The 27,462-nt window shown below is 36.6% G+C and overlaps 1 protein-coding gene across 3 annotated transcripts in view; it reads right to left on the reverse strand.

Moving 5' to 3' along the window:
• Window positions 1–3,702: 3,702 nt before the first annotated feature.
• WBP4 (WW domain binding protein 4) overlaps window positions 3,703–27,462 on the reverse strand; it is a 30,592-nt gene continuing 6,832 nt past the window's right edge. For 2 of the 3 annotated variants that reach the window (XM_037060486.1, XM_037060467.1), the window contains exons 5-10: window positions 26,077–26,244; window positions 24,396–24,442; window positions 23,623–23,698; window positions 20,915–21,108; window positions 18,037–18,200; window positions 3,703–5,318 (exon numbers count right to left, since the gene is read on the reverse strand). In XM_037060486.1, coding sequence (XP_036916381.1) covers window positions 5,108–5,318; window positions 18,037–18,200; window positions 20,915–21,108; window positions 23,623–23,698; window positions 24,396–24,442; window positions 26,077–26,244 — 860 coding nt within the window. In that variant the 3' untranslated portion in view covers window positions 3,703–5,107. The remainder of the gene's footprint in view (window positions 5,319–18,036; window positions 18,201–20,914; window positions 21,109–23,622; window positions 23,699–24,395; window positions 24,443–26,076; window positions 26,245–27,462) is intronic. The other variant, XM_037060477.1, reaches the window with a different exon arrangement.

The following is a 27,462-nucleotide window of genomic DNA, read 5'->3' on the forward strand; positions in this document are numbered from 1 at the left end:
TCACTTCTCACATGTGTTGGTACTTACAAGATATATTTCTGTAAGTGGAAATGCCAAGTTAACAGATACCAAAATCTAAATATTTGATTTTGATGAATTGTTCCCTATAGAGGTTGAATCAATTTATACTGTTCTATGAATAGACAGACATGTTGGATATGGCATGGTAAAGTAGGCAGGGCCACTAGGGATGAGAATGACACTTGCAAGGAACTTTATTACACTCACAGATCTAAGAGATGTCACCACATGCCACAAAGGGCCATAGGGATTTGGCAGAAGACAAGAGTAAGGGGAAAGCCAAGGCCAAAGCCTTTATTGGCCTTTTGCAGGAAAGGCAAGGCAGGTGGAATAAACATTACGGGATTGGCTAGTTTCAATAATAATGGTGGGCTTTTGACAATAGGAGTGATCTCTCATTGCCTGGTGTCTAGCCCTGGATGATTTAGGGCAGAATAAATAATGGCTTGGTGGGTTAGATAAGAAGGTGGTAGGGGCCATAGACTTGGGATTGGTTGGTTTGTATGTTAAAGATGTGTCCCGGGCAAGCCCTTTGCTATCTATAAAACCAGATAGCCCTGGAAAGGGCCGTCTTTTCTCTGGCTAGCAAGCTGATTAAAATATCAAAACATCATAAAAAGATTAAAAGCATATTAAGTCTGTCCAGAAGGTATCTTGCCATGTAATAAGAAAACATTTAACATGTAGTATGAAATATGAGACATTTATTGAAGATAGAATACATGAAACATTGTACACAGGGCAATGATGCCTCAGTCCCCTTCAAAGTAAGCATAGTTCTCCCAATCACCATCAGCTGCCCCATCGTACTTTCCAGAATCTTGACAGTCTATCTGAAATCTGTTCCCTTTCAAAGGTGATTTTAGTTTTGGGAAAAGCCAGAAGTCACAGGTGCCAAATCTGGGCCGTAGGGGAGCTGGGTATTTTCCAAAAAACTGCATGAGACATGAGTAAGGGTAATGAGCAGGCATGTTGTTGTGATAAAGCTGCCAATCACTAGTTGCCCATAGCTGCAGCCTTCTGAGTCATCCAAATAGTTTCCACAGAGGAACATTCAAGCTTAACGCAAAATTTGATGCAGACCCATTCCTCTAATCATGCAGTCATGAATGCAATGGCCACACAGTACACGTGCTCACTCAACGGCATCTGCTACTACCATTGACTAGTATGGTGAAGTCGTCATTGTTAATGCATGTGCACTTTGGCAGCCAGGTTACGCTGATGTCACGCAAACTGTTGTTATATTAGCAATAGCTGGATTTTTTCCCAGACAGACCTTGTATACTTTAGCAGTTTATAAGATCACCCATTCTCCCACATTTTCACAAACATTGACAAATTATTTGATCTTTGGTAATCTGGTAAAAATTGACTTCCAGTTGTAATTTCATCTGTATTTTTTGCTCATTTTTTTCTGATTTTTTTATTTATTTACTAATCAAACAACAAATATTAAGTACTAACAATGTGTGAACAACATAGACAAAGCTCTTGCCCGAAGGAAGCTCACATTTCAAGAAATGTGTAGGACAACCCTGACTGGTGTGGCTCAGTGGATTTTTCATCATGCTACAAGCTGTAATGTTGCCAGCTTCATTCCCAGTCAGGGCACATGCCTGGGTTGTGGACCAGGTCCTTAGTTGGGGGCATGTGAGGGGCAACTGATCGATGTTTCTCTTACATGTTGATGTTTTGCTTGCACATCGATGTTTCTCTTCCTCTTCCTTTCCCCTCTCTAAAAATAAATAAAATCTTTAAAAAAATGTGTAGGACCCATAGGGAGAAAACTGCAAAATTTAGAGAGACATAAAAGAACTAAACGAAAGATGCTCTGGCTGATGTGGCTCAGTTGGTTGGGCATCATCATACAAACAGAAAGGTTGCAGGTTTGATTTCCAGTCAGGGCACATACCTAGGTTGTGGGTTTGGTTCCCAGTAGGGACACATACAAAAGGGAACTGATGTATCTTTCCCTCTCTTTCTCCCTCCCTTTCTCTCTCTCTAAATCAATAAGCAAGTCCTCAGGTAAGGATAAAAAAAATAGTAAGTGAAAGATGATGTTGACGGAAGAATCAATGCCAGGAAGAGGGCAATTATTAAGTATGGTACGGTATGACAGTCTTTTTGAGGCAACAAGGAGGTGGCAGTGTGGCAAAATGTTACTTGAAGTAATGAATGGATAGGAACATTCTGAAATAGAAAGGTAGAATGAGGATTATCCGCTTTATCAGATGTTAAAATATAGAATGAAAACACAATAGTGAAGTAAAGTGTGGTAACAGCACAGCGACAATAAGACAATTCTACTTTATATATGATATGCCTATATAAAAACAAGTATCATACTTTGGTATTTCATTTTTATTGTTGACACTATTACACTGTCCCTGTTCCCCACCCTTTGGCCACCTTCACGCACTCTTGCTCCCCTTCCTGCCGGCCATCACCACAGTTGTCTGAGTTATGCATGTATGTTCCTTAATCCCTTCACCTTTTCATCCAGTCCTCCCCCCTCCTCTCTGACAGCTGTTAGTCTACTCCATGTATCCTGCCTCTGCTTCTATTTTGTTCGTTAGTTTTTGTTCATTAGATTCCACATGCAAGTGAGATCATGTGGTATTTCTTTCTTTAACTGGCTTATTTCACTTAGCATAATAATCTCCAGGTCCATCCATGCTGTCGAAAAAGGTCAGAGCTCCTCTTTTACAGCCACGTAGTATTCCATTGTGTAAATGTACCAGTTTATCCACTGCTTCCACATCTTGGCTACTGTAAATAACACCACTGTGAATATATTCTTTTAAATTGGTGTTTTGGGATTCCTAGGATATATTCCCAGGAAGTGGGGCAGTGAAGACTGCCTTCAAAAGGCAGTTTTTTAATTTTTTGAGGAGACTCCATTCTGTTTCCCAGTGGCTGCACCAGTGTGCATTCCCACTAACAGTGCACTTGGTTTTCCTTTTCCCACATCCTCACCAACACTTGTAGTTTGTTGAGTAATAGACATATATTTAAAATGCAAGGCTCAACATCACTAATATGAGAGATGCAAATTAAAGCCACAATGAGAATCATCTCACACCGGCCAGAATGGCATACTAATTATTATAGTTTCTGAATATTTAAAAATCAGATAGGGTTGTCTCCACAGTAGAGTTTTCAGAATTTATAAAAACTGCATTAGAAAACAAAAATCACTTGTGGCTGTTTGGATCATGCTTCTTTGAATAGCAGTTCATCCAGAGTGAACCTCACAGACCTAGGTGTCACAATGATTACCCACATACACTCAGTGTTAACATGCTTTGGGGGCAGGGAACCCCACACTGGTCATAGGGGAGGGCATCAGAGATTATTTGGACTGAAAAAAAAACTTAATTCACTATTATTTGGATATTTATAATAAAATATATAACAATCTCCCACCTATAACTATATACAAATATATAAAAAAAATACTATAATAGAAAATAAAAGCAGAAATGATATTAAATGCTTAATTTCTTCCAAAAAAAAGGGCTAGCTAAAATTGATAGGTCCTCTTTTCCAAAATAAAATTTTCTAAATTTTCATAGAAAAAAATACTGTTTTTTACAATTTGATTTAGTAAGATTTTTGTGGTTCTCAAGTCTTTTCTGAACAACCCTAAAACCAGTTTAAGGAAATTTACCTTCAAACTTTTAAGAAGACTACTGTCTTATTAAAAAGGTAAAGGAGTTAAAGAATGCATCAAAAGTGGAACACTCTACATAGTGAGGTGTGGTTTTAAAAAGTCTTTGATTGTGTATTTTTTATAAGCTAAATGTGGGTAAAATACAGCAGCATTGCATCTACAGCCTTACAATCTTTTCCAACTGAGGAGTCAAGCAACAAAAATTACTTAGCTAGATGATAAATTGGCCATAGAGAACCAAAAATACTTCTTTATAATGCTATGCATTCATGAAAATACCCAAATAAGTAAATTGAACAAACGGAAAAACAAATCTGCAAATATTATTCCTCCAATGCTAAGCTGACTCTGATCAGTGTTAAAAAAAAATCCGGTATTACTTTTATAAAATTTTTAATAAGCTATCATTTTTCTTACATGTACACTAGTAACCTTACAAAGACAAGTATTTACTACCAAATGTTAAATACTATACAATTTATAAAAATATAATTTTAAGAATTAGGAGTAATAAAGAGAAGGTATCTACTTCCAAGTAAGAAATTGAACCAGTAAACAGGAAATTTCTAATTTGTCTAACTGAAGTCAGAGACCTTACTCTTTTATTCAAGACTTTATCTAGTTTTAAATTAACCTTCAAGAACATTTTCCACTACCTATAAATAAGGTCACTAAATTAAGAATGCATGATGTGGGGGAAAAGGACTATGCTAGAAGGTGAAGAAGTGAATATTCACAATAGTTGTGAGTATGTCTGATCTTTAATATCCTCAGTTCCTAGCATAATACTTAGCTCAAAGTAAAAATGCTTAGGCAATGGTTGTTATCTCTAACTGAACTGGGCAAATACACCTTTGTACCTGTGGTCCAATTTGTACTCTACCTGAGCAACAGTCCTTGTTCTTGGTCCTTGATCTTAAATTGAGTAACATAAGCCATTAGGCATACACTTCCTACATTAGCCTTTTGACAGTATTCTCAGAACCGAATCCCTCAATGGGCTGTGAAATCTCTTATGTAGTCTGATTCATATTTCTTGGATAACAGTTAATATCAGTGTACAAAAGAAATGCATTTTCAGTGCAGGATAATTATGTTCATAAGAATAAAAATGGAATAAAGGCCTGTTTTTCCAGGTTTTAAGTAACAGATACACAGCATCTTATATCATGACAATTAGCAATTTTTAGACACTGAACATAATACACTGCAATACAATGCAATGTGGCAGGCTTCCATTTAGGAACAAAAATAAATTTCACATGGAAAAAGATTTATTTGAAATTCATAAAACACATTTAGAATAAATCTAAATTTTTAGCATTAAAGTATTTAGAAACAATATAGATAAGCTTTTAAGATGTGATCTTCTTTCTGCTCAAAAAAAAATGTTCAAAAAGCTCTTTCCAATTACTGATCATCACCTCTTGGTCTTAAGTTTCTAGATTTTCCATTTTCAATTCTTCTCTTTTTGAAAACTGGTGCCACTCCATCTGCCATGACTCCAAGAGAAGTGACTGTTTTTTCTTTAAAGACCACTTTAGGTTCCCCACCAACATCAGCTTCTAAAGTAGATACGTATTCACTTTCAGTGCTCGGAAGTTCTAAATCGACCTCCTCACTGAAATAGAAAATAAAAATAAAACCATTACTTGACAGAGTAAGACAAACTTTCACATAACTGGTGGGTCCACCAAAACCCCAAGATCATCTTTCTAATAATAGTGAGAAGTTAGTCCTTCTGAAGTAAGAAACTATTTTAAAATACATTATTTAAGATACTGAACACTTATTTAGGTTGAGACATCAGGAAAAGTCCCATCTATTGTTTTTCTCTTTTCAAAAAGACTTTATTTATTTATTCTTAGAGAAAGGGGAAGAGAGGGAGAGAAACATCCACATGTGATTGAAAACATCAGTCAGTTGCCTCTTGGTTGAGGTGTGTATGAGAGACAACAGATTTATGTTTCTCACATCATCAGTATTTCTATCTTTCTCCCTCCCTTCCCCGCTCTCTAAAAAATATATATACTGCACTTTTTGGACTATAAGACACCCCCCCCCAATTTGGTAGGAAAGGGGTGGTGCATTTTATAGTCTGAATGTAGCATACCTGGCTTGCTGTGGTGGGGGGGTGCGGGGCGGCAGGGGAATGGGGAAACAGGAGGCAGAAGCAGGGTAGCCGCTGCATTTTCCTTCCAAATGGGGGGATGGGGTGCATCTTATAGTCCAAAAATGTGACATATGTATACTGCTAGTACATGAAACTGATACAAAATAGTACTGTATGTAAACTGTAATAGAATATTAACAAAGTAAGATATACTGAAAAAAACAATTAAGATGGCATTAGTATATCTGTATATAACTCTAAATTTAAATGAACTGAATTCTTCAGTCAAAAGGCACAGAGTGACTGGATGAATAAAAAAATAAGACGCAACCATATACTGCCTGCAAGAGACTCACATAAGATTTACAGACACATACAAGGTTCAAAGTGAAGGAATGGAAAAGTACATTTCATTTAAGTGGAAACCAAAAGGAAGCAAAAGTAACCATACTTAGACAAAACACACCAAGCCAAAAGTGAAAATTAGAGACAAAGAAGGTCATTATACTATAATCATAAAGGGGTCATCAAGAAATAACAATTGTAGGCCCTGGCTGGTGTAGCTCAGTGGATTGAGCACAGGCCTGCGAACCACACAATCGCTGTTCGATTCCCAGTCAGGGCACATGCCTGGGTTGAAGGCCAGTTCCCAGCAGGGGATGCATGAGAAGCAACCATGCATTGATATTTCTCTCCTTCTTTCCTTCCCTTCCCCTCTAAAGATAAATAAATAAAATCTTTAAAAAAAGAAGTAACAATTGTAAATACATGTGAACCCAACATTAGCACATCTAAACATATTAAGCAAACACTAAGAGATCCGAAAGAAGAAACAGACAGCAATGCAATAACAATAGGAGACTTCAATAAACCACTTTCAGCACTGGACAGATCATCAAACAGAAATTTAAAGAAATGTTGGACTTGGAACATACTACATATAAATGGACCTAATAAACATATACAGAACATTCTGTCCAATAGCAGCAACAAACACATTCTTCTCAAGAACACATGGAACATTCTCCAGGATAGATCATATAAATCATGAAGAATTCTTACCAAAAGAAGACTGAAATCATACCAAGTACCTTTTTTTGACTAGAATGGTAAGAAACTAGAAATCAGTAACAGGACTAAAGCTGAAAATTTAAAAATATGTGGAAAGTAGCACACTTATGAACAATTAATGGGTTAAAGAGGAATGCAAAATGAAATCAAATCATCTTTTCAAAAATATGAAAATGGGAACACAATATATCAAAACTTAAAGAATGCTGCAAAGTGGTTCTAAAAGAGGGGTGTTAATAGGCATAAATGCCTACAGTACAGAAAAAGAAAGGTCTCAACCTAATTTTATACCTAGAAAGGACTAAGTAACTAGAAAAAGAACAAAGCCCATATTAGCATAAGGAAGAATAAAACAAAGATTAGAGCAGAAATAAATGGAATAGAGGCCAGAAGAACAATAGAAAAGATTAAGAAACCCACGAGCTGGTTTATTGAAAAGGAAAACAAAACCGACAAACCTTTAGCTAGACTAAGTAAAAAGAGAGAAGACTCATATGAAACCAGAAACAAAAGAGGAGACATTATAACTGTTAGCACAGAAACACAAAGGATAATAACATCGTTTATGCCAACAATTATACGCCAACAAATTGGATAATCCAGAAGAAATGGATGGATACAACTTAACAAAACTGAGTTATGCTAAAACAGAAAATCTGACTATAGTAGTAACAGCTAAGAATATTGAACCAGTAACCACAAACCTCTCAACACAGCCCTGGCTGGTGAGGCTCAGTGGACTGAGTGCCGGCCTGTGAGCCTAAGTGTCACCAGTTCGATTCCCAGTCAGGGCACATGCCTGGGTTGCAGGCCAGTTCCCCAGTAGAGGGGGCACATGAGAAGCCACCACACATTGATGTTTCTCCACCCCCTTCTCCCTCTCTTCCCCTCTGCCTAAAAATAAATAAAATCTCTAAAAACAAACAAACAAACAAACAAACAAAAACCTCTCAACACAAAAAGACCATAGCTTCACTGGTGAATTCTACCAATATTTAAAGAATTAACATCAATAATCCTTCAACTGTTCTGAAAAATTGGAGAGAAGGAAACACTCCTGAATTCATCACAGCAGGCCAGCATTACCCTGATATCTAGCCAGATAAGGAAAATACAAGAAAAGAAAACTACAGTAATATCCCTGATGAACAAAGATGCAAAAATCCTCAAAAAATTATTGGCAATTAAATTAAAAAACACAAAAGGATCATACATAATAACAAAATGGGATTTAATTCTGGGATGCAAGGATGATTCCACATTTGTGAATCATTTGTGACATACACCACACTGACAGAATGAAAGATGAAAATCATATGATCATCTCAACTGACGGAGAAAAGTATTGGACAAAATACATCCTTTTGTAATAAAAATGCTCAACAAATTTGGTATGGAAGAAGCAGCTCAACATCTAAAAGCTATATATGACAAACCCACAGCCGACATCATACTCAATGGTGAAAGACTAATTTTCCTCTAAGATGAAGAACACAACAAGGGTGCCCACTCTCACCACTCTTATTTAATACAGTACTGAAAATCTTAGCCAAAGCAATCAGGAACGGAAAATAAAAGGCATCAAATTATAAATGAAGAAGTAAAACTGTTTGTTTGCAGAAGATATCTTATGTATAGAAAATCTTGAAGACTTCAAAAAAACTGTTAAACAAACTAATGAATTCAGTAAAGTTGCAGGATACAAAATTAACATACAGAAATCAGTTGTTTTTATATACTCTTAACTAAGCATCTAAAAAACAAATAAAGGTTAACAATCCCATTCACAATAGCATCGTAAACAATAAAATTCCTAATGATAAATTTAAGCAAGGAGGTAAAAAGTCTGTATAAAACTGTAACACACTGATGAAAGAAATTAAAGAAAGCAAAAATAAATATGTTCATGGATCAGATGAATTAAGGTCGTTAAAATGTTCGTACTAGTCAAAGCCATCTGTGGATTCAATGCTATAGTGATCAAAATTCAAATTCAAATGGCACATCACAGAAACAGAAAAACAGTCCTACAATCTGTATGAAATCACAGAAGGCCCATATGGCTAAAGCAATCCTGAGAAAGAAAAATAAAGCCAGAGACATCACATATCCTGATTTCACATGGTACCACAAAGCTATAATAATCAAAATAGTATGGTACTGACAGAGAAATAAACACACAGACCAATGGAACAGAACTGAGTGCCCAGAAATAAGTCTTCATATACAGGGTTACTATTGATAAGGGAGCCAAGAATATTCAACATGGAATGTATATTCCCTTCAATAACTGGTATTGGGAAAAGTGAATAACCACATGCAAGAGAATGAAAACAGGATCTTGAAGAGATATCCACATAGCCATGTACATTTCAGCATCATTCACAATAACCAAAATATAGAAACAACCTAAGTGTCTATCAATGGATAAATGCAGTATTACTCAGCCAAAGAAGAAAAGGAAAATTGCCATTTGTGACAGCATGATGGACCTTGAGGGCATTATGCTAACTGAAATAAGTTAGACAGAGAAAGGCAAATTCTGTATGTTATCACTTACACGTGAAATCTGAAAAATCTAAACTCAAAGAAACAGAGTGCACTGGTGGTTACCAGGGACTGAGGGGTTGGGGGAAGGAGGAGAGTGGCCAAATTTATAATTTCAAGTTATAAGATTAAAAAGTTGTAAAGATCTAATGCATTGCATGGTGATTACAGTTAACACTATATCATATACTTCAAAGTTGCTAAGAGACTGGATCCTAAATGTTCTTATCACACACACATAATTATGTGATGTGATGGAGGTGTTAGCTAACACTAAGGTGGTAATCAGTATCAAATCAACACACTGTATGCCTTAAATTTACACAATGCTATATGTCAATTATCTCAAAATGCTGGGACAAAAATTATAGAAAGTTTAATGTATTTAAGCATGTTTTAATTTGAAAGTCTATAAAGTAAGATTTTAGGAAAAAATATAATTACTCAAACTGACTAGTACTCAAGAATAAGTAGCTGAAGCTATAATCCCCATGCCCCACTCTTTCTCCAAGAACAGCAGCAGCTGTACATAACAGTTGAAATCTTAGGTGATCCAGAACCAAGTGCGTATGTGGTCCTAAATGTGTTAATTTGTCTTTTCTAATATATTCCTCACAATAAATTAGAAATCAGGTCTATTACCATCCCATTTTACAAATGAAGAAATTGAGACTCAAAGAGATAAGGCAATTTGTCCAAAGTCAACAAAGATAGTAACCAAGAGACTAAAAGAAATATAAAAAATTATCTCCCTTCCAGAACTCCAGGACAAGATTTTACTAGTGATATCTTTTAAACTTTCTAATCCTAGAGGAACTTTTAACTATTCCAGAACATTAAAAAATAGAAATCTATTTAGTTCATTTTATTTAACATACGTGTAATAACAAAACTTAATAAAGACATAACACATTTTCAAAAGAAAAAAGCCCCTAAACTACAGACCACCATTTCCCAATCTGTTTCCCATCAAAAGTACAACTATCGAAATATATTAAAGTCAATTTCTGATAATAATCCTTGGAAAAAATCTAGAAATAAAGCATAGCTCCTTTACATAATAAAAATAACCCGAAAGGCTTAAGATCTATCAATAAGCCAAAATGACAGATATTAAGATAGATCTCAATTTTAACTCAATATAAATTTTAGAATATTTCCATTGAAATGAGAAAGCACTAATGCCCACTATCATCACTATTATACAACATGGATTTAAAAATCTAGAAGAAAAATGGAACTTGACATACATAGGGAGTAAAAACAAAAGAAAAAATAACAAAATATTTGCAGAAAAGTTTCTATGTGGAAAACACAAGACTCCAAAGAGTCAGTCAATCTTGTAAGTAATAACATAAGTCAGTAGCACAACTGGATACATAAGGTTTTTCATACTATAATTACTGGTTAAAAAATAATAGGAAAAAGTGGACTTAATTCACATTTAAAAAAACCAAAATATATAAAAATGTATTCATGTACTTAATAAACACTAAGTACCTAATATACGGTAGGCATTGTTTTTAGTTCTGGGTTTATAGGAGAGAATCAATAAGTGGCTACCTAAGCTTACATTCAAGAAATGCAAATGTAACACTTATATAGTGGCAGTTAGAAAAACTGTATAATCATACAAATGACAAGTAAAAAGAGATATATGTCTTTGGATACAAATATAGAATACTGAAAATATGCCAGTTTTGTGCTAAGAATACCTAATGGAAGATGAACTTTCAGAAACTGCTAATGGAGTAAAAATTGGTATGCTCTTTTGGAAAGAAATCTAGCACTGTGTATCAAGATTTTCAAAATGCGAGGACTTCTGTCAAGATGGAGGCGTAGGTGGAAACACTGTGCCTTCTCCCACAACCAAGTTTGAATACAACAAAGGTTTGGAGAACAAAGACGTAGCCAAAGAACAGAAAATTGAACTATATGGAAGTCCGACAACAACGAACCTTTCAACCCGACTGATAAGAGGGGCGGAGCCAGCATTGGGGCGGGGGACAGGCAAGAAAGATCCCCCGACCCCAGGCGCCCAGGCAGCTCCCTGTGGGGATGACCCAGTGAGGGCTCGGGGCAGTGGGCTGGCTGCGGTCACACATCCTCGTGCATATAAACCAGCAAAGGAGTGAGCAGTGAGACGGACCTAGCAGGCCCTAGCAGGCAAACCCAGTGGCGGGCTGACCAAGGTCACACATTCGAGTGCGGTGGCAGCGGGAGGCAGCATAGGGGTCCCACCATTGCTTTCCTTTGGCCCCGCCTCCACATACAGCGTCACAACCCAGTGACTGAGTGGCCTGGCCCTGGTGAACACCTAGGGCTCCGCTCCTCATAGGTAACAGGCACAAACAGTCCAAAATATGGCTCAAGAAGAACTCAAAGCCCCAGAGCTGATAACTCTAAGTGACCAGGAAATAGCGAACCTCTCAGATGCACAATTCAAGACACTGGTGATCAGGATGCTCACAGAACTGGTTGATTTTAGCCACAAACTAGAGGAACATATGAAGGCTAAACTAATTGAAATGAAGGGCAAAGCACAGGAAACCAATAGTGATGGAAAGGAAACTGGGACTCAAATCAAGGGGGTGGACCAAAAGGAAGGAAGAAATGACCAAAAAGAAAAAAGTGAAGTTACAAGAATTCAAATAAATGAGGAGAGGCTTAGGAACCCCCAGGACATCTTTAAACGTTCCAACATCTGAATTATAGGGGTACCAGAAGGGGGAAAGAAACAGCCACAAGTGGAAAACTTATTTGAACAAATAATAAAGGAGAACTTCCCCAGTCTGGCAAAGGAAATAGACTTCCAGGAAATCCAGGAAGCTCAGAGAGTGCCAAAGAAGTTGGACCCAAGAAGGAACACACCAAGGCACATCATAATTACATTAGCCAAGACTAAAATGAAGGAGAGAATCCTAGAAGCAGCAAGGGATAAGGGGACAGTCACCTACAAAGGAGTACCCATCAGACTGTCAGCGGATTTCTCAAAAGAGACCTTACAGGCAAGAAGGGGCTGGAAAGAAGTATTCCAAGTCATGAAATCCAAAGACCTACAGCCAAGATTGCTTTATCCAGCAAAACTTTCATTTAGAATGGAAGGACAGATAAAGTGCTTCTCAGATAAGGTCAAGTTCAAGGAGTTCATCATCACCAAGACCTTATTATATGAAATGCTAAAGGGACTTATCTAAGAAAAAGAAGATGAAAAATATGAACAGTGAGAGGACAGCAAACTCACAGTTGTTAACAACCACACCTAAAACAAAAGCAAACCAAGAAGACAGCTAGATCAGGAGTGGAACCATAGAAATGAAGAACACATGGAGGGTTAGCAACAGGGGAGTGGGAGGAGGAGAAGTGGGGAGAAGATACAGAAAATAAGTAGCACAGATGGTAGGCAGAAAATAGATAGGGGGTAGGGCAAGAACAGTAGGGGAAATATAGAATCTAAAGAACTTGAGACACGTGGTCATAAATTAAAGAGGGAAAGGGTGGGGGAGGGGATGTGCAGGGGGGAGGGGAATGAAGGGGGGAATAGAACAACAACTGTAATAGTATAATCAATAAAAATATTAAAAAATAAAAAAAATATCAAAATAACAAGCCCTGGCTGGTGTAGCTCAGTGGATTGAGCACAGGCCTGTGAACCACATGATCATGGTTTGATTCCCAGTCAGGGCACATGCCTGGGTTGCAGGCCAGTTCCCGGCAGGGGACACATAAGAGGCAACCAAACATTGATATTTCTCTCCCTCTATCCTTCCCTTCCCCTCTAAAAGATAAATAAATAAAATCTTAACAGAAATAACAACAACAAAAAAGATTTTCAAAATGCTCCTAACCTTTAAACAGGTATTCTATTTCTAGAAATAGTCAGAAACATGCACAGAGTAATATATCCATGTAATAATCAGAGTAAGTTATAAAAACAAAAAGTGTGGAAATGGCCTAAATGTCAACAGAAAGGGAAAGGCTGAGTAAAATCTATGCACACCTAAATGAGTAAATATTATGTAGTAATTAAAAATGATGTTCATAAAATGTTAACAAAATAGGACAATGATATAATACTAAGTACAGAAAAAGGTAAAATCTAGAGAAAATACTTCAACATGTTAGTATATTACCTATGGGTAACTGAGTAAGTTATGCATATGCTTTTCTCCATTTTCAAAAATTTTCTATAGTAAACATATTATTTTTAGAGAAAAATCCTTAAGAAATTAGGCTAATCTACTTAGAAAGTCAACACAATCCATTACACATTAAACTGAGTGGTTAAAATTGAATAAGGATGTCATTACAATATAGTTATCACAAGAAAAGTTACTCAAAATCTGATAAATCTCAACTTTGAAGCATAGAAGATATTGATGGTAGGACCATCTTCCTATTGTAAGTCACTTAAGAAATCACTGAGGGTTGAAGTAACGCACTCTATTATTTCTGCAACTTCAATATAGTCAATATGCTCATCGTGGTGCCCAGCACTATGTAGTATTAAACACATATTTTCTAATATTTCACTAGATGACATATATAATTTTAACATTTCAAAATAGTAACAACTTTGTGACTTTAACTTATTTTTCAATGATAGTTGACATACAACATTATATTAGTTTCAGGTACACAATCCAGTGATTAGACATTATGTAACTTGGTAAGTGATCATTCTGACAAATCTCATACCCATCTGTCACCATATAGTTATTACAGTACTACTGACTGCATTCCTCATGTTGTACTTCATATCCCCATATCTATTCTGTAACCACCAATCTGTACTTTTTAATCCCTTCACCTTTTTCACTCATCCATGAAACCCCATCTATTCCGGCAACTGTCAAAATATTCTCTCTATCTATGACTGTTTCTATTCTGCTTGTTTGTTTTTAGATTCAATTGTTGGTAGATATGTATTTACTGCCATTTTATTAGTAGTATTTTTTATACTTTTTTCCCTTTCTTTCCTTAAAGAAGAACCTTCAACATTTATGTAATACTGGTTTGATGATGACGAACTCCTTTAGCTTTTTCATCTCTGGGAAGATCTTTATGTCTTTTGATTCTACAAGACAGCTTTACTGGGTAATCTTGGCTGTAGGTCCCTGCTTTTCCTCTCTTTGAATGTTTCTTGCCAATCTCTTCTGGCCTCAAAGTTACTGTCGAGAAATCAGCTGACAGGCTTATGGGAGGTGTCTTGTAGGTAAATAACTGCTTTTCTCTTGCTGCTTTTAAAAATCTGTCTTTAACATTTCACATTTTAATTATGATGTGTTTTTGGTGTGGGCCTCTTGGTGTTCATCTTGTTTGGTATTCTCTGTACACCCTGGACTTGTATGTCTATTTCCTTCACCAAGTTAGGGAAGTTTCCATCATTTTCTCACATATATTTTCAATTCCTTACTCTTTCTCCTTCCAGCACCTCCATGATGCGAATGTTACTATGCTTGAAGTCGTCCCAGACATTCTTTATACTATCCTCGTTTTTTGATTCCTTTTTGTTTTCACTGTTCTGATTGGATGATTTCTGCCTCATCTTCCAAATCTCTGCCTCATCTACTACACTGTTGTTTCCCTGTAATAAATTCTTCACTTCAATGAATGTACTAATTTCTGACTGGTAGTTTATATTTTCTAGTTCTGTTTTTGTTTCCTATCTCCTTGTTGAAGTTGTAAGTTCATCTGCTCTTCCCCTAAGTTGACTGAGCATCCTTATAACCAGTGTTTTGAACTCTGCAGCTAGTAGATTTTTAAAAAGATTATGTTTAGAGAGGGGAAGGGAGGGGAAAAAGAAATATCAATGAGTGGCTGCCTCTCATGCACCTCCTACTGGGGACATGACCCACAACCCAGGCATGTGCCTTAGACTGGGGACTGAACCAGCAACTCTAATTCACAGGCCAGTACTCAATCCACTGAGCCACACTAGCCAGGACATCTCGATTTTTTCCTCCATTTTTTCCCGTTTTCTGGAGTTTTGTTCTTTCATCTAGGTCATGTTTCTCTGTCTCCCCATTTTGGCTGCCTCCATGTTTGTTTCTGTGTTAGGTAGAGCTGCTACACCTCCTGGGCTTGGAAGAGTGGCCTCATGCAGCATGTGCCTTGAGGATCTAGTGGCACAGCCTCCCCATTCACCTGAGCTGGGCACTCCAGATGTACCAACCCTCCACCACTGTGTGGGCTGTGTATACCCTCTTGTTGTAGTTAAGCCTTGACTGCTGATAAGCATGTCAATAGAAGGGATTTACCCCCGGGCTGATCAACTGCAAGGACTAGCTGTGACCATGGTGGAGGATCAGCTGTGTAGAACCCACCCCACAGAGCAAGATTTGCTTAGTGGGACTCTGGTGCCCACTGAGTCTGCCTCTTGAGTGTGTCACATGTGGAGGAGGTTCAGTGGTACTTTGACATGGTCTGATGCTATGCACTGACTGCACTGGCTCTGAGGCCTCCAGAAAAGCGTAGGCCAAGGTCAGCCATGACCTGTGCTCTGCCCAGGGTCACCTGGCATGAGCTACAAAATGATCTGCAGGTGGGTACTACTTGTGCTTGGTTTGGAGTTGTGGTGAGGCCAAGCCACAAACCAAGTCCAGCTGCTGCTACTGCTGCACCTAGGGCTACTCAGCGAGAGAGGTATGGGGCACAGGGAGGCCAGATTCCACTTCAGAAATTTTAGGAAAGTATGAAGTATGAACCAAGATAAGGAAAGGGCACTAGAAATAGCTTGGGTTGGCCTGCAGTGGGGCGGGGTCTCAGGGACTCACCAGGACAGGACAAACAGTGATAGGCAGGTTGATGGAGACTCAGATATGGTACCCACCTGCCTGATCTGTGGTGGGAGGGCTCAGAAAAGGGACTGTTGCCTTGGTTAGTACTTCTCTCTGGGAAAAAGCTTCCCCTTCAGCTCACTTGAGGTCTTCTGTACCGCTGCCCCAGCGCTGGAGCTCAGAGTAAGTCTGAGTAAGTCTATGTGTGGGCCCTTCAAGAGGAACTCCTGGGACTCCAAAAGCCCTCTTCTTACTCCTCCACAATCCCTGCTGGTTGTTACGGCCAGAAGTTATGGTGACTTCTCTTCTAGGCACTGGAACCCCCCACACCTGGTGTGGGGCTGAAACTGCTGGATCCTCAGGGGCAACTCTGCAGCCAAGATATCCACCCCAGTTTTTATCTACCACATGTGGTGTAGTATCAGGCTGTTCTGTGTCTCCACCCCTTGTACTAGTCTCCAGGTGGCTTCTTCATATACTTAGTTGTAGTATTTCTATTCAGCAAGATATCAGGCAGTTTTGAATAATGGTGGTTTTGTAGTTTAGTTGTAATTTTGATGTGGTTATGGAGGATTTGAGTACCACATTTACCTATGCCACCATCATGACCAAAATCCATAATAGTAATATTTTAATAGCAGTTCCAAGCTATATTATGGTGTGTTATTCCTAGAAATCAATTCCAATTAGAGCAGTACATAAAGGTGTTCAAAACTTGCATACTCTTTTGTGAAAAAAATATGACCTTTTCATAAAAATAGTATTAACAATAAATTATTTTCTTTACGAAAGTATTGACAGAGCCCTGACCAGGTGTCTCAACTGCTTGGAGTGTTGTCCTATACACCAAAAGGTTGCAGGTTCAATCCCTGGTGAAGGCACATACCTAAGTTGCAGGTTCAATCCCTGATCAGGGTGCATATGGGAGGCAATTGACTGATGTTTTTCTCTCTTTTGCCCTCGCTGCCTTTCTCTCTAAAAGTCAATAAAACATATCCTTGGGCTTGGGTGAGGATTAAAAAAAACTATCAAGAGAGTAGTCATCTTATATTATCATTTCAAAGCATTAATGCTTTGCAGAATAACTGCTTAATGTTAACATTTTACAATGATACCATGGTCTTTTCTTTTTTTAAAATCCTCACCCAAGGATGTTTCTTTCAATTTTAGAGAGGAAGGCGGGTAGAAAGAGGGGGAAGGGGAAGGGTAGGAGTGGCGGGGGGAGAGAGAAGACTAATCAGTTGCCTCTAGTGCGTGCTCTGACCAGGGCTGAAATCACCCTAGAGATGTGCCATAACTGGATACTGAAACCTCAACTTTTTGGTGTCTTGGATGATACTCAAAGTGAGCTGCCCAGCCAGGGCACCAAGATGTTTTCTAATGGATAAAACTTGATTTTTGAAACAGGCTTAAAAACTCTGGTTAAACTTTGTCATAAGCCATTTTCAAGACAGTGACTGAGCTTTTTTCTTGCTTTTTGATGTACCATATACAGCATTTATTGAATATGGAGATATTTATTTCTCTAATAGAATAATGATGGTGAATATGAGAATCCTCATATGTGCATACATAAGTATATGCATGTGTGGTTAATAGGAATGCCATGTTTTGATATAAATGAATACAATCACTAGCTTACTTTTTAAAGTAACTATTAAATAATATTTTTAAATATTAGAGAAAAATAAAACCACTCTAGAAATAAAAAAGAAATGAGCTACATTTATAATAAACACTTTATCCTTTAAAGTAGTCACTGTAATTTATTTAAGTAATGGAATATATAATACTTGTAATAACAGTAGGATTATGTTTCAACTACTTACTGAGACTTAACTTCTTGTTTAATTTCTTGCCATTCTCCATATGGGTTTGATTTTTTATGAGCTTTGGATTTTTCTTCACTTGAACCTGATGAATTCTGCTCTTGGATATTTTTTTCTTTCTGTTTTTCTGGTTCAGTTCCTTCAACACTATTTTTATTTTTTTCCTAAAATGTCAAAGCCAAGAAATAATACATTACCAGGACAGACACAAAATTTCTTCAACAGTCTTGTTATTGATTTGTAAGTAATACATTAACTCACTTAATAGTTTAAATCTGCACATAACACATGTACATAAAAAGGTGACGCTTGATTAGGTCTTTCACTACATCTAAAACATTAATGTATCGTGGCCGAGGCTGATTTTAAAGCAGAACATGATCTTATTAATGTCCTAGAGTTAAAGACATATACTAATCTTTTTTATCCTCTCTTCTCTTTCCTCCGTTCTCTCCTTACTTAGATATCCAACACTGACCTTCGTTTATACTGTGCTCCTTTTGAATTTAATGTCATGTCATTGGACTTTTCTATACCTATTATCTATTTAGAGAACTCCCTCAAACTAACAGTCTTAACTGAAATCTGTCTTTATATTGAGTATGCTGCCATAACTTTAGTGTCCTATACAACTGGCAGCTATGTAAAATTAGAAGACACACTCTGGAGGTACAAGCAGCTCCTATCAGCGTCCCTGAGTAGGTGCCTTTATGGCTCCCTTTCATCTGGGATATCAAAACCCTGTGACCCAGTTTAGCAAGTGGACCATGCACTAGACCTCAGCCTCTTTGCAACTGTACAACTATGGAAGGAAGTCCTGGGATACTGTCATGTTTCCAATTCTTTGAATGGGTATTAACTTTTTCCCTCATGCTATTGGTAGCATAGGACTAGAAGTCAGAATCCACTTTCTCTGACCAATCTTGACCACTTCCAGGCCATGACTTAATTTTTTTTTTACTAAGGTCATACTTTATACTTAATCCTCATGTAATAATGCCTCCTCTTCTGAGGCTCATAACACCACCTTCTATACAGTTTTGTTTCTCCTCCTATGATCTAATGATCCCTGGCCATTACTCCATTTTCACTGATAATTGTGGCAACTCTGGCATCATTCTCTCTTTATTTAAACTCTTGTTGTCCTAGAGCTTAAAAATTCCCTAGCCTTAGTTCTGCAAGATTCAAAACCAATGACTTTGGTCTTTACTGTATAGGCATACCTCAGACATTGTGGGTTCAGGTGCATACCACTGGAATAAAGTGAGTCTTGTAATCTTTGTACTAGTGGAGAGTCTTGCTTTCATGTTTTATAAAACAAAAATCATCTGTGAAGTGCAGTGAAGCTAGGTATGTCCATATTTAACCACCTAAATGGTGTATATGATAGTATTACAAGTACTTTGTCCTTGTCTATCTGCATTTTGCAATATTGTGTTTGTTTGAAATTAATACTACTTGTCCTAGGTTGAATTCTGGGTTACCTAAACATGACTATAAACATTGTGAGATGGCTACTGTAAGACCTTTGCTGTTGCTCCTCTACAAACTGGATACATCTGCACCCTAAGTTTTACCAAGAGTTATGGGGTAGGCAGAGAAATTTCAGGCAATGACAAGATCCTAGCTGTGGCCTCAAAGTACCCTTTCTCCAGCATCCTTGATATTCCTTCACCTCTCAGGCAAACACTCTCAACCATGGCTCAGTGCTTTGTGTCTTGTCTGCTTTGGCACCTGGGATCCATTGTGTCCCTGGAAAGGTCACAAAAGCAGGACCAGTAATACCATATAAATCTGTTTTTACTTTCCCACCATGGCTGGGCATTCAGCGCCACCTGTCAATCCTCTTACTTGGTTCATTTCCTCTTCAATCCCAGCTCAGTAACTATTTCAATCCATTAATGTTGTCAAGCTCACCAAAGCTCCTCACTCTCAGCAAGCAATCCTGATTTCTACATGAATAAGTAAACTGTGACTAAATGGCATGACTCTTTGAGTTTCTTTCCCGGTACCAACTCATCCATAGTTTTACCTTCTTACAGAAAGTAAAACCCTTACCTTCTTACAGAAAATGAATTTATGCCTTATTCAAGACCAATCTACTCACCAACCCTTGTTGGTATTCCCTTTATATCTCCTTTGGGGTCCCTCTCAATAAAAACACCACCACCACAAAGCTCTCATGATTAAGAGTCAATATGTAGCTAACACCCTATCATCTAATTCTACTTCGTTTCATATCCAAACCATACATAACTACATAATGGACCACTTTTTATTCCCCTGTAATCTGAGTTCTGCCATCCCAAACTGGTGCAACTACTAGAAGGGAATCAAGGACTTCATTACTGCAAAATTCAATGGACATTTTCTTTCTTTAGCTTAATTAATCCTTGATACTCTCAATTCCTTTCACTTCTGTGATATTAAATTCTTCTGCTTCTTGCACACCTTTCTAATCACTCTTTTCTCATTTAATCTGGTGGGCTCTTTTTTCTCTGCCTGTCACTTATATTCTCCAAGGTTATTTTCCTAGATTACTGAACCCATTCACTTAAATTCTCCAAGGTCATTTTCCTAGATTATTGCACCCATTCTGATATTTGAATTATTGCCAGTATGATGATACGCAAATAGCATTTGTAGCCTACACATTCAGATTTGCATATTCAGACAGCTCTCTGTTAAAGGCAATTCAAGCTTAAAAGGTCTAAAAAATTTACTGTCTTACTAGCAAATAGATAACAGTAAATGGTATAACTATTTACCAAAATACAGGTCTTGGTTTTCTGTCTATCTTCTACCAGAAAACTGAAGAAAGTCTGTAGAGCTTTTAATCAAGTGATAAACTTTTGTAAAGAATAAATCCAGAACCTACCTTAAACTTTATTTTTAGCTTTGGTATTTCTGTAGTGACCTCTATCTTTTCTGCTTCCTTTTCCCCATCAGAATCACTGTGTGAATCTGATGATTTGGATTTTTCTAGGGCGTCAAGTGACTTTTCATTCACTTTACTAGAAAGCAGATTGCCAGAGTGTGGAATGAAATCATCAGGTTTTTCCCATCTGGATTCTATTCAACAAATTTTAATAGTCATGTTATTTGGGTACCAACTCAATTCAGAAGTAACTCCCAATATAATGCTGTCACTTTTTAAATAACAATACTGCATATATTTCACACCATCACTTGATCAAGAAAGTAATAAAAGTTTTGTGAGCTCTTGCTCTTGTAGCTCTCAGAAGTTTATTTCAAACAACCCTGATTCACTAGATGTTATCAACTAAGCCCCAGTGGAAAGAACTAGGCAATAGTTTCTAAGGACTACCACAATTTAACTGACATCAATTTCAGAAAACATATGTAATAATGAGCACTCACCAAATTTCCTGGAATTTTTTTACTACAAAGTTTTCCTGGGATGTTTACAAAGTTAAGTCATACTGCAAAAATCTAAATGAATATAATTTGTCATTTTTATAGTAGGGGAACAAAACACGACTGAAGTGTACTGCCACCTAGTGGGCTTTCAGTAAAGTGACAGAATTTCTAATTATCTTGCAGTTATTTTCTCTTTTAGTTTAATGAAAGGGAAAAGGATCCTAAAATTTACTGTCCAATTGGGACAGTTTTAAGAGCAGAAGGGGCTCTATTAAAAACAACACTGGTCCAGAAAAAAAATTAAACTCTTGAGGACAAATCAATACATATAGTCTCTTATTAATATAGGGTACTTTCAAATACTTTATAAAGAAAAACATTTCTTTTCTATGTCTCTATTTCACCTAAGTAACAAAAGAACTTTCAGGAAATAAACAACAGGCACTATTTTGGGGAACTTTATAGATACCTGCTTCTCATGACCTCACAGAATACATGATTGTCTCTATTTTACTTGAGCAACTATAGAGGCTCAACGACTTGTCCACAATCCCTTGTCCGCAATAAGGGAAAGAGGCTGTGCACCTAGCTCACATTTAATTCTACAACTGCTTTATATTTTACTTAATCTCTACAAAGATTCAGTACCTGAACTGAGATGTAACCACTGCTATCATTGGGAAGGCTAGGTATCTACTCAAGAGGTTAAAAGGGCCTTTCCTCCTAAAAGATTTAATGCTATGCAAAGGACTTAGCAAAACAAAAACCTGCCGAAGTTACACCAATATTCTAGCTATTTTGGTAAGTGTAACTGCAGTGGAAATCAAACACAATTAATTGAAAGCATATTTCATGTAATTATATTAGATAAAATTTAAATTTGAAAAGCTTAATAATTAGGTAATAATCAGGCATATTTTATAAATACATAACTGAAACATTATTAAACCGGTAAAAGTGAAAATGTGACAATCTCAGTCACTGCTAAAACAGCATCAGTTTTGTATTTTAAAAAAGGAAAAGCAAGTTGAACTAGGTAATCTGTAAAGTACTTGCCAAGGTAATGATTACATGTCTAAAATAATCATGATAAAAATCAGAGTAACGGTAGAGAAAGTACAAATGACTCAAGTTTTTAAATTTGTGAATGTCTGCCCTGGCTGGTATGGCTCAGTTGGTTGGAGTATTGTCCCATGTACCACCAGGCTGTGGGTTCATTTCACAGTTGGGGAGTATATGGGAGGCAACAAACCAATGTTTCTCTCCCTTTCTCTCTCTCTCCCCCCCTTTTTCTATCTCTAAAAGCAATGCAAAAATGTTCTAAGGTGAGGATTAAAAAAAAAAGAATGTAGTACCCACTGAGGATTACAATGCATAGCACAGTATACTATATATAGAAATCCTTTTCTGAGCAATTTCACTACTGGGATTATACCCTAAGAGCCCTGAAACACCAATTCAGAAGATCCTATGCACCCCAATATTCATAGCAGCATTATTTACAATAGCCAAGTGCTGGAAACAGCCTAAATGTCCATTAGTAAATGAATGGATCAAAAAACTGGTCAATTTAAACAATGCAATACTACACAGCAGAAAGGAGGAACTCCTACCATTCACAACAACATGGATGGAACTACAGAATATTATGCTAAGTGAAATAAACCTGGCAGTGAAAGACAAGTACCATATGATCTCACCTATAAGTGGAACCTAATCAACAAAACAAACATGCAAGGAAGATAGAAACAGAGACACTGAAATAAAGAACAAACTGACAGTGACCAGAGCATGGGGGGAGGGGGACAAAAAAGAGGAGGGGGACAACGAGGGAAAGAAGGGGAAGAGTGAAGGAACATGTATAAAGGACACATGGACAAAGACAAAGGTAGTGGCAGAGGGAAGGACTGAATGTGGAAGATGGGGAGGGGAGGATGTGGGATAGTAATGGCAGAAAAAAATAAGGGCAACTGTAACTGAACAACAATTAATTTAAAAAAAAAACCTATTTCTGCCAGTCAAAAAAAATCCTTTTTCCTTTTCCATTGTATTGTTTTTAACTTACAAAAAATAATACAAACTTGTAAAAATAAATTGATCACTATATTTACTAATAATTTCTTCATGCAGATGATTCATCAGAAAGTTAATATGTAGTTTCAGGTACAATTTTAGATAGTTAAGACAACCAAAGGTAATACTTACCTCCTGTTTCTGTATTATAATAATAGGTATAACCATCTTCACTTAAAGCTTCTACCCAAACAGCCTTCAATGCTGTCTAGAGAGAGGAAAAAAACCACATAAACTGAAAACAATGTGGTGACATATTAGATAAGAAAGGCAGAATTAGCTACTCTTTCCTTTCCTCTTGAAACCTGGGAGTTAGGGGTGGTGGTACCAATCATCTCCAGAAAGTCTGGTTTGTGGTAATTTCAAGCCAACTATCAGGAGGAGAATGTGTCACCTCTGAAAGCTAGGAATAATTTTTCACAGATGGACAGGGGACATATAAATGACAACTGATAATATTTGTCCTGCAATGAGTTTTTGGATAGACATCACTTCTAACCTCCCCAGCCTTCTAACAAAAGGATTATAGGAAGAAAGAAACAAAGAGGTTTGGGTGGGTGGAACTTATTTGAAAGTAAATGTGCTTAGCCCTGACTGGTGTGGTACAGTGGCTTGGGCATCTTCCCACAAATCACAAGGTCCCTGATTAGATTCCTGGTCAAGGCACATCCCTGGGTTGTGGACCAGGTCCCTGGCTAGGGGTGAGCGAGATGCAACCGATCAATGTTTCTTTCATACATTGATGTTTCTCTCCCTTTCTTTTATTCTCCCTTTCCCTCTTTCTAAAAAAAAAAAAAAAACTTTTTAAAACAAAGTAAATTTTGCTTTAAAAAACTCTACAAAAACCCCAGATACCAATTACTTAAAAGAATAAAACAAAGACACTATCAATGTACTTCAGTTACCTTTTTTAAGTTTCCTTGAAATCCTTCAGGTTTCTCCCATTGGGATGCTTAAAGCAAAATATATTGCATTAGAAAATCTTTTTGCTTAAAAAAAGTTTTAAAAAATCCAATTTTGCTAAATTTTATAAGCTATTCAGTATGTACAAAACAGTAAGTTCTGAGTGAATATTACTATTTCTATGTAGTTAGAAATTTTGATTCTAAAGATCTTAATAATCACAGTAATACTTAGAGCCCAATGTTTGCTTCATGATTAACTCTGATCTCATTTCCTGCCTTCCTGACCATTCTTAACTTCTTTTTCCTGGCTTTTCTTCTGTACATTTCTTTAATTTATGTACTATTCACCCATATTACTTTTGCTCTCTTCCTTCTCCTTGTTATCTCACATACTCCTAAAAGTTAACATATTATCTACATTCCCAGCTTCAATTTATCTGCTTAACTCCCAACTCTAATAATCTATTGGCTACTGAAAACTGCCACATGAATGTTCTACCTCAATATAACCAAAAGTGAATTACTTACTGTCCCACTTAACTTATTCTGTTTGCATTTTTCGTATCTTGGTAAAGAGTACCAGCATCTTTCCAGTCTTCCATGATATGTCCCCAAGCTATTTTCCAGCCTCTTCCTTTTGCCATGATATCTTCAAAGAACCTGATGCTTTACCTCCACCAGTTAGGTATATTTCCCAAACTTTCAAATCTTTTTTAGAGTCATATTGTTCTGCCTATCTGGAATGCCTGCTATACCCTCCTAACAAACTACTGCAATCTTTTTCAATCAAAATACTAATAGAGTGTCTGCATGGTGCCAGGCACTGTGTTAAGTGCTAGGGATATGAATGGTATGATGACATCATTCCTGACATCTTCATTTTAACTTATCAGCTCATTAGTAATTTCTGTGATAATCCCTCAGACCCACATAATCACAATTCCTCACTATTTTGGCTCCCATATAATCTTAATTACATCTCTATTATATTATAGCTCTTCAATATTTCTCCTTGTGTCATACTTAGTTGTTTATTTCCGATACTAAATTTTATGTTTCTGGAGAGTAAATGTATAACAAATTCATTTATTTATGCCAGAATTTATATGGAATAAAAATCCCAAATACATTTAGTTTTAAAGGAAAATGAAAAGGTGTTTCTGATACTCTTACCAAGAAATACTATTGTGTATTTTATCAGACACAGACATCCAAGGCATTAATGGAGGGAGGGCTACTTTACTAGGTCAATCAAGATAGCTACACAAAAAGAAATCAGTTTCTGGTTCCCAGTCTGCTTTTGGATAGAAAATCTCTTCTACAGAACTTTATTTTAAGGACCCCTGCAATTTGTGAAGTGGATCTGAAATACCTTATTCCATATATAATGCTTTATTTACATGTAGTTCATTGTTTTAGAAGGTTCTGTTGAGAAAATATAAAGCTTCAGTTTATTTGCAAGGAACCCCTTATTAAGGCTTAGTTAAAAACTAACTATGACATTGAGTCACTATGAGAATGGCAACTTTTTAAAGGGAACATATATACTTTTTTTAACCACTGTGGCAAAAAGTAATTATAAGTCTTTTGCTGTTTAAATATTCCAATATTAATGAGAAGTCGAAAGACAAAATAAACCATCAGGTATTGTTCTCTACAGTTTCATGCCTACATGACTTACCTCCTGTGATGAGATCATAATAGTAATGGTAACCTTCAGAGGTTATGCCTTCTACCCATCTGCCCTTTGAAGGTTCTTTTTTCCTTTTCTTCTTTTCTTTCTGCTGATTTGATGCAGAGGTGGATGGAGCAGTGCTGGTTTCTAGTGATATGCTTGGCTCAGATATTTCTAGAAGATAAGAGAAAGGTGAAGTAGACAATATAACTCTCCCCCGCCCCACAAGGACAAAACGTTAATAATGTTATTCCCATAAAAAATGTGATAAGATTCTTTTGGGAACTCGACACATTATTATAAAGTTCATGTGGAAGACTAAACATGCACCAACATGTAATTCCAGGAGAATTACAAAAAAGAAGTAAATGAGAAATCTAGTATTAGCAGGTATTAAAACTTATCCTAAACTAATAGTAAAATAGACCAACAGTGTAAAACTGATCCAGGAACAGGGAAACATATGACTGAAACAGAACAGTACAAAAATAGATACAAATGCAGATTGCTGGTGTTTCTTACTAGAAGGAAGGAGAGATCATTTAATAAATGATGTTGGACTAACAAGCTAATTATTTGGAAGAAAGTTAAGGTACTTCAAATCCACTTCACAAACTGCAAGCGTTCTTAAAATATTCTATGGAAGAGATTTTTCTATCCAAAAGCAGACTGGGAAGCAGAAACTGATTTCTTTGTGTAGTTATCTTGATTGACCTGGTACAGCCAATATTTTTACACCAATAGAAATTCCAGATCAAAGGTATTTACAAAAAGAACACAAAGTAAAACAATGTTAAATCTGACTACATAAAAATTCAAATATTCTGTATGGTAAAAATAAAAACAAAAATATATACACAAGAAAAACAAATGACAAATATTTATAAAAAACATGGCAGAAGATTAATGTTCCTAAATCCCCTTAAAATCCAATACTGTAATAGAAAAATGGGCAAAAAGTACAAAGGTAATTCAGAAAATTAATATTTACCTTCACTAATATTCAAAGATATACAAATAAAAGTAATTTTTTTGCATTAGATGAACATGTAATGAAAAGAATAACCAAATCCAGTGTTAGTCTAATCAATGGGTGTGAAAACATAGGTAGTTAGTTTTTAAGGCTTTACTTTTTTCTAAAGGATTACCCAGTTATTCCCAAAACCAGTTAATAAATTAATTTCATTCTAGCAAAAGTATAAACCTTGGAGACATTACTGAAGACAGGTTGATATTAACTATTAATGTATACAATACATTCAACTTTGATTCAGCAGTCTCACTTCTAGAGGGATTTACTTCTAAAGTAAACTTACAGGGATAAATGTGAAAACATGCATATGTAAGGATGTTCTGAAGCATTCTAACAATGAGAAACTCTAAGCAACCTAA

Source organism: Sturnira hondurensis, unplaced genomic scaffold, assembly GCF_014824575.4.
Source record: "Sturnira hondurensis isolate 20B ecotype Veracruz unplaced genomic scaffold, ASM1482457v3 Scaffold0001074, whole genome shotgun sequence".
NCBI lineage: Eukaryota > Metazoa > Chordata > Mammalia > Chiroptera > Phyllostomidae > Sturnira > Sturnira hondurensis.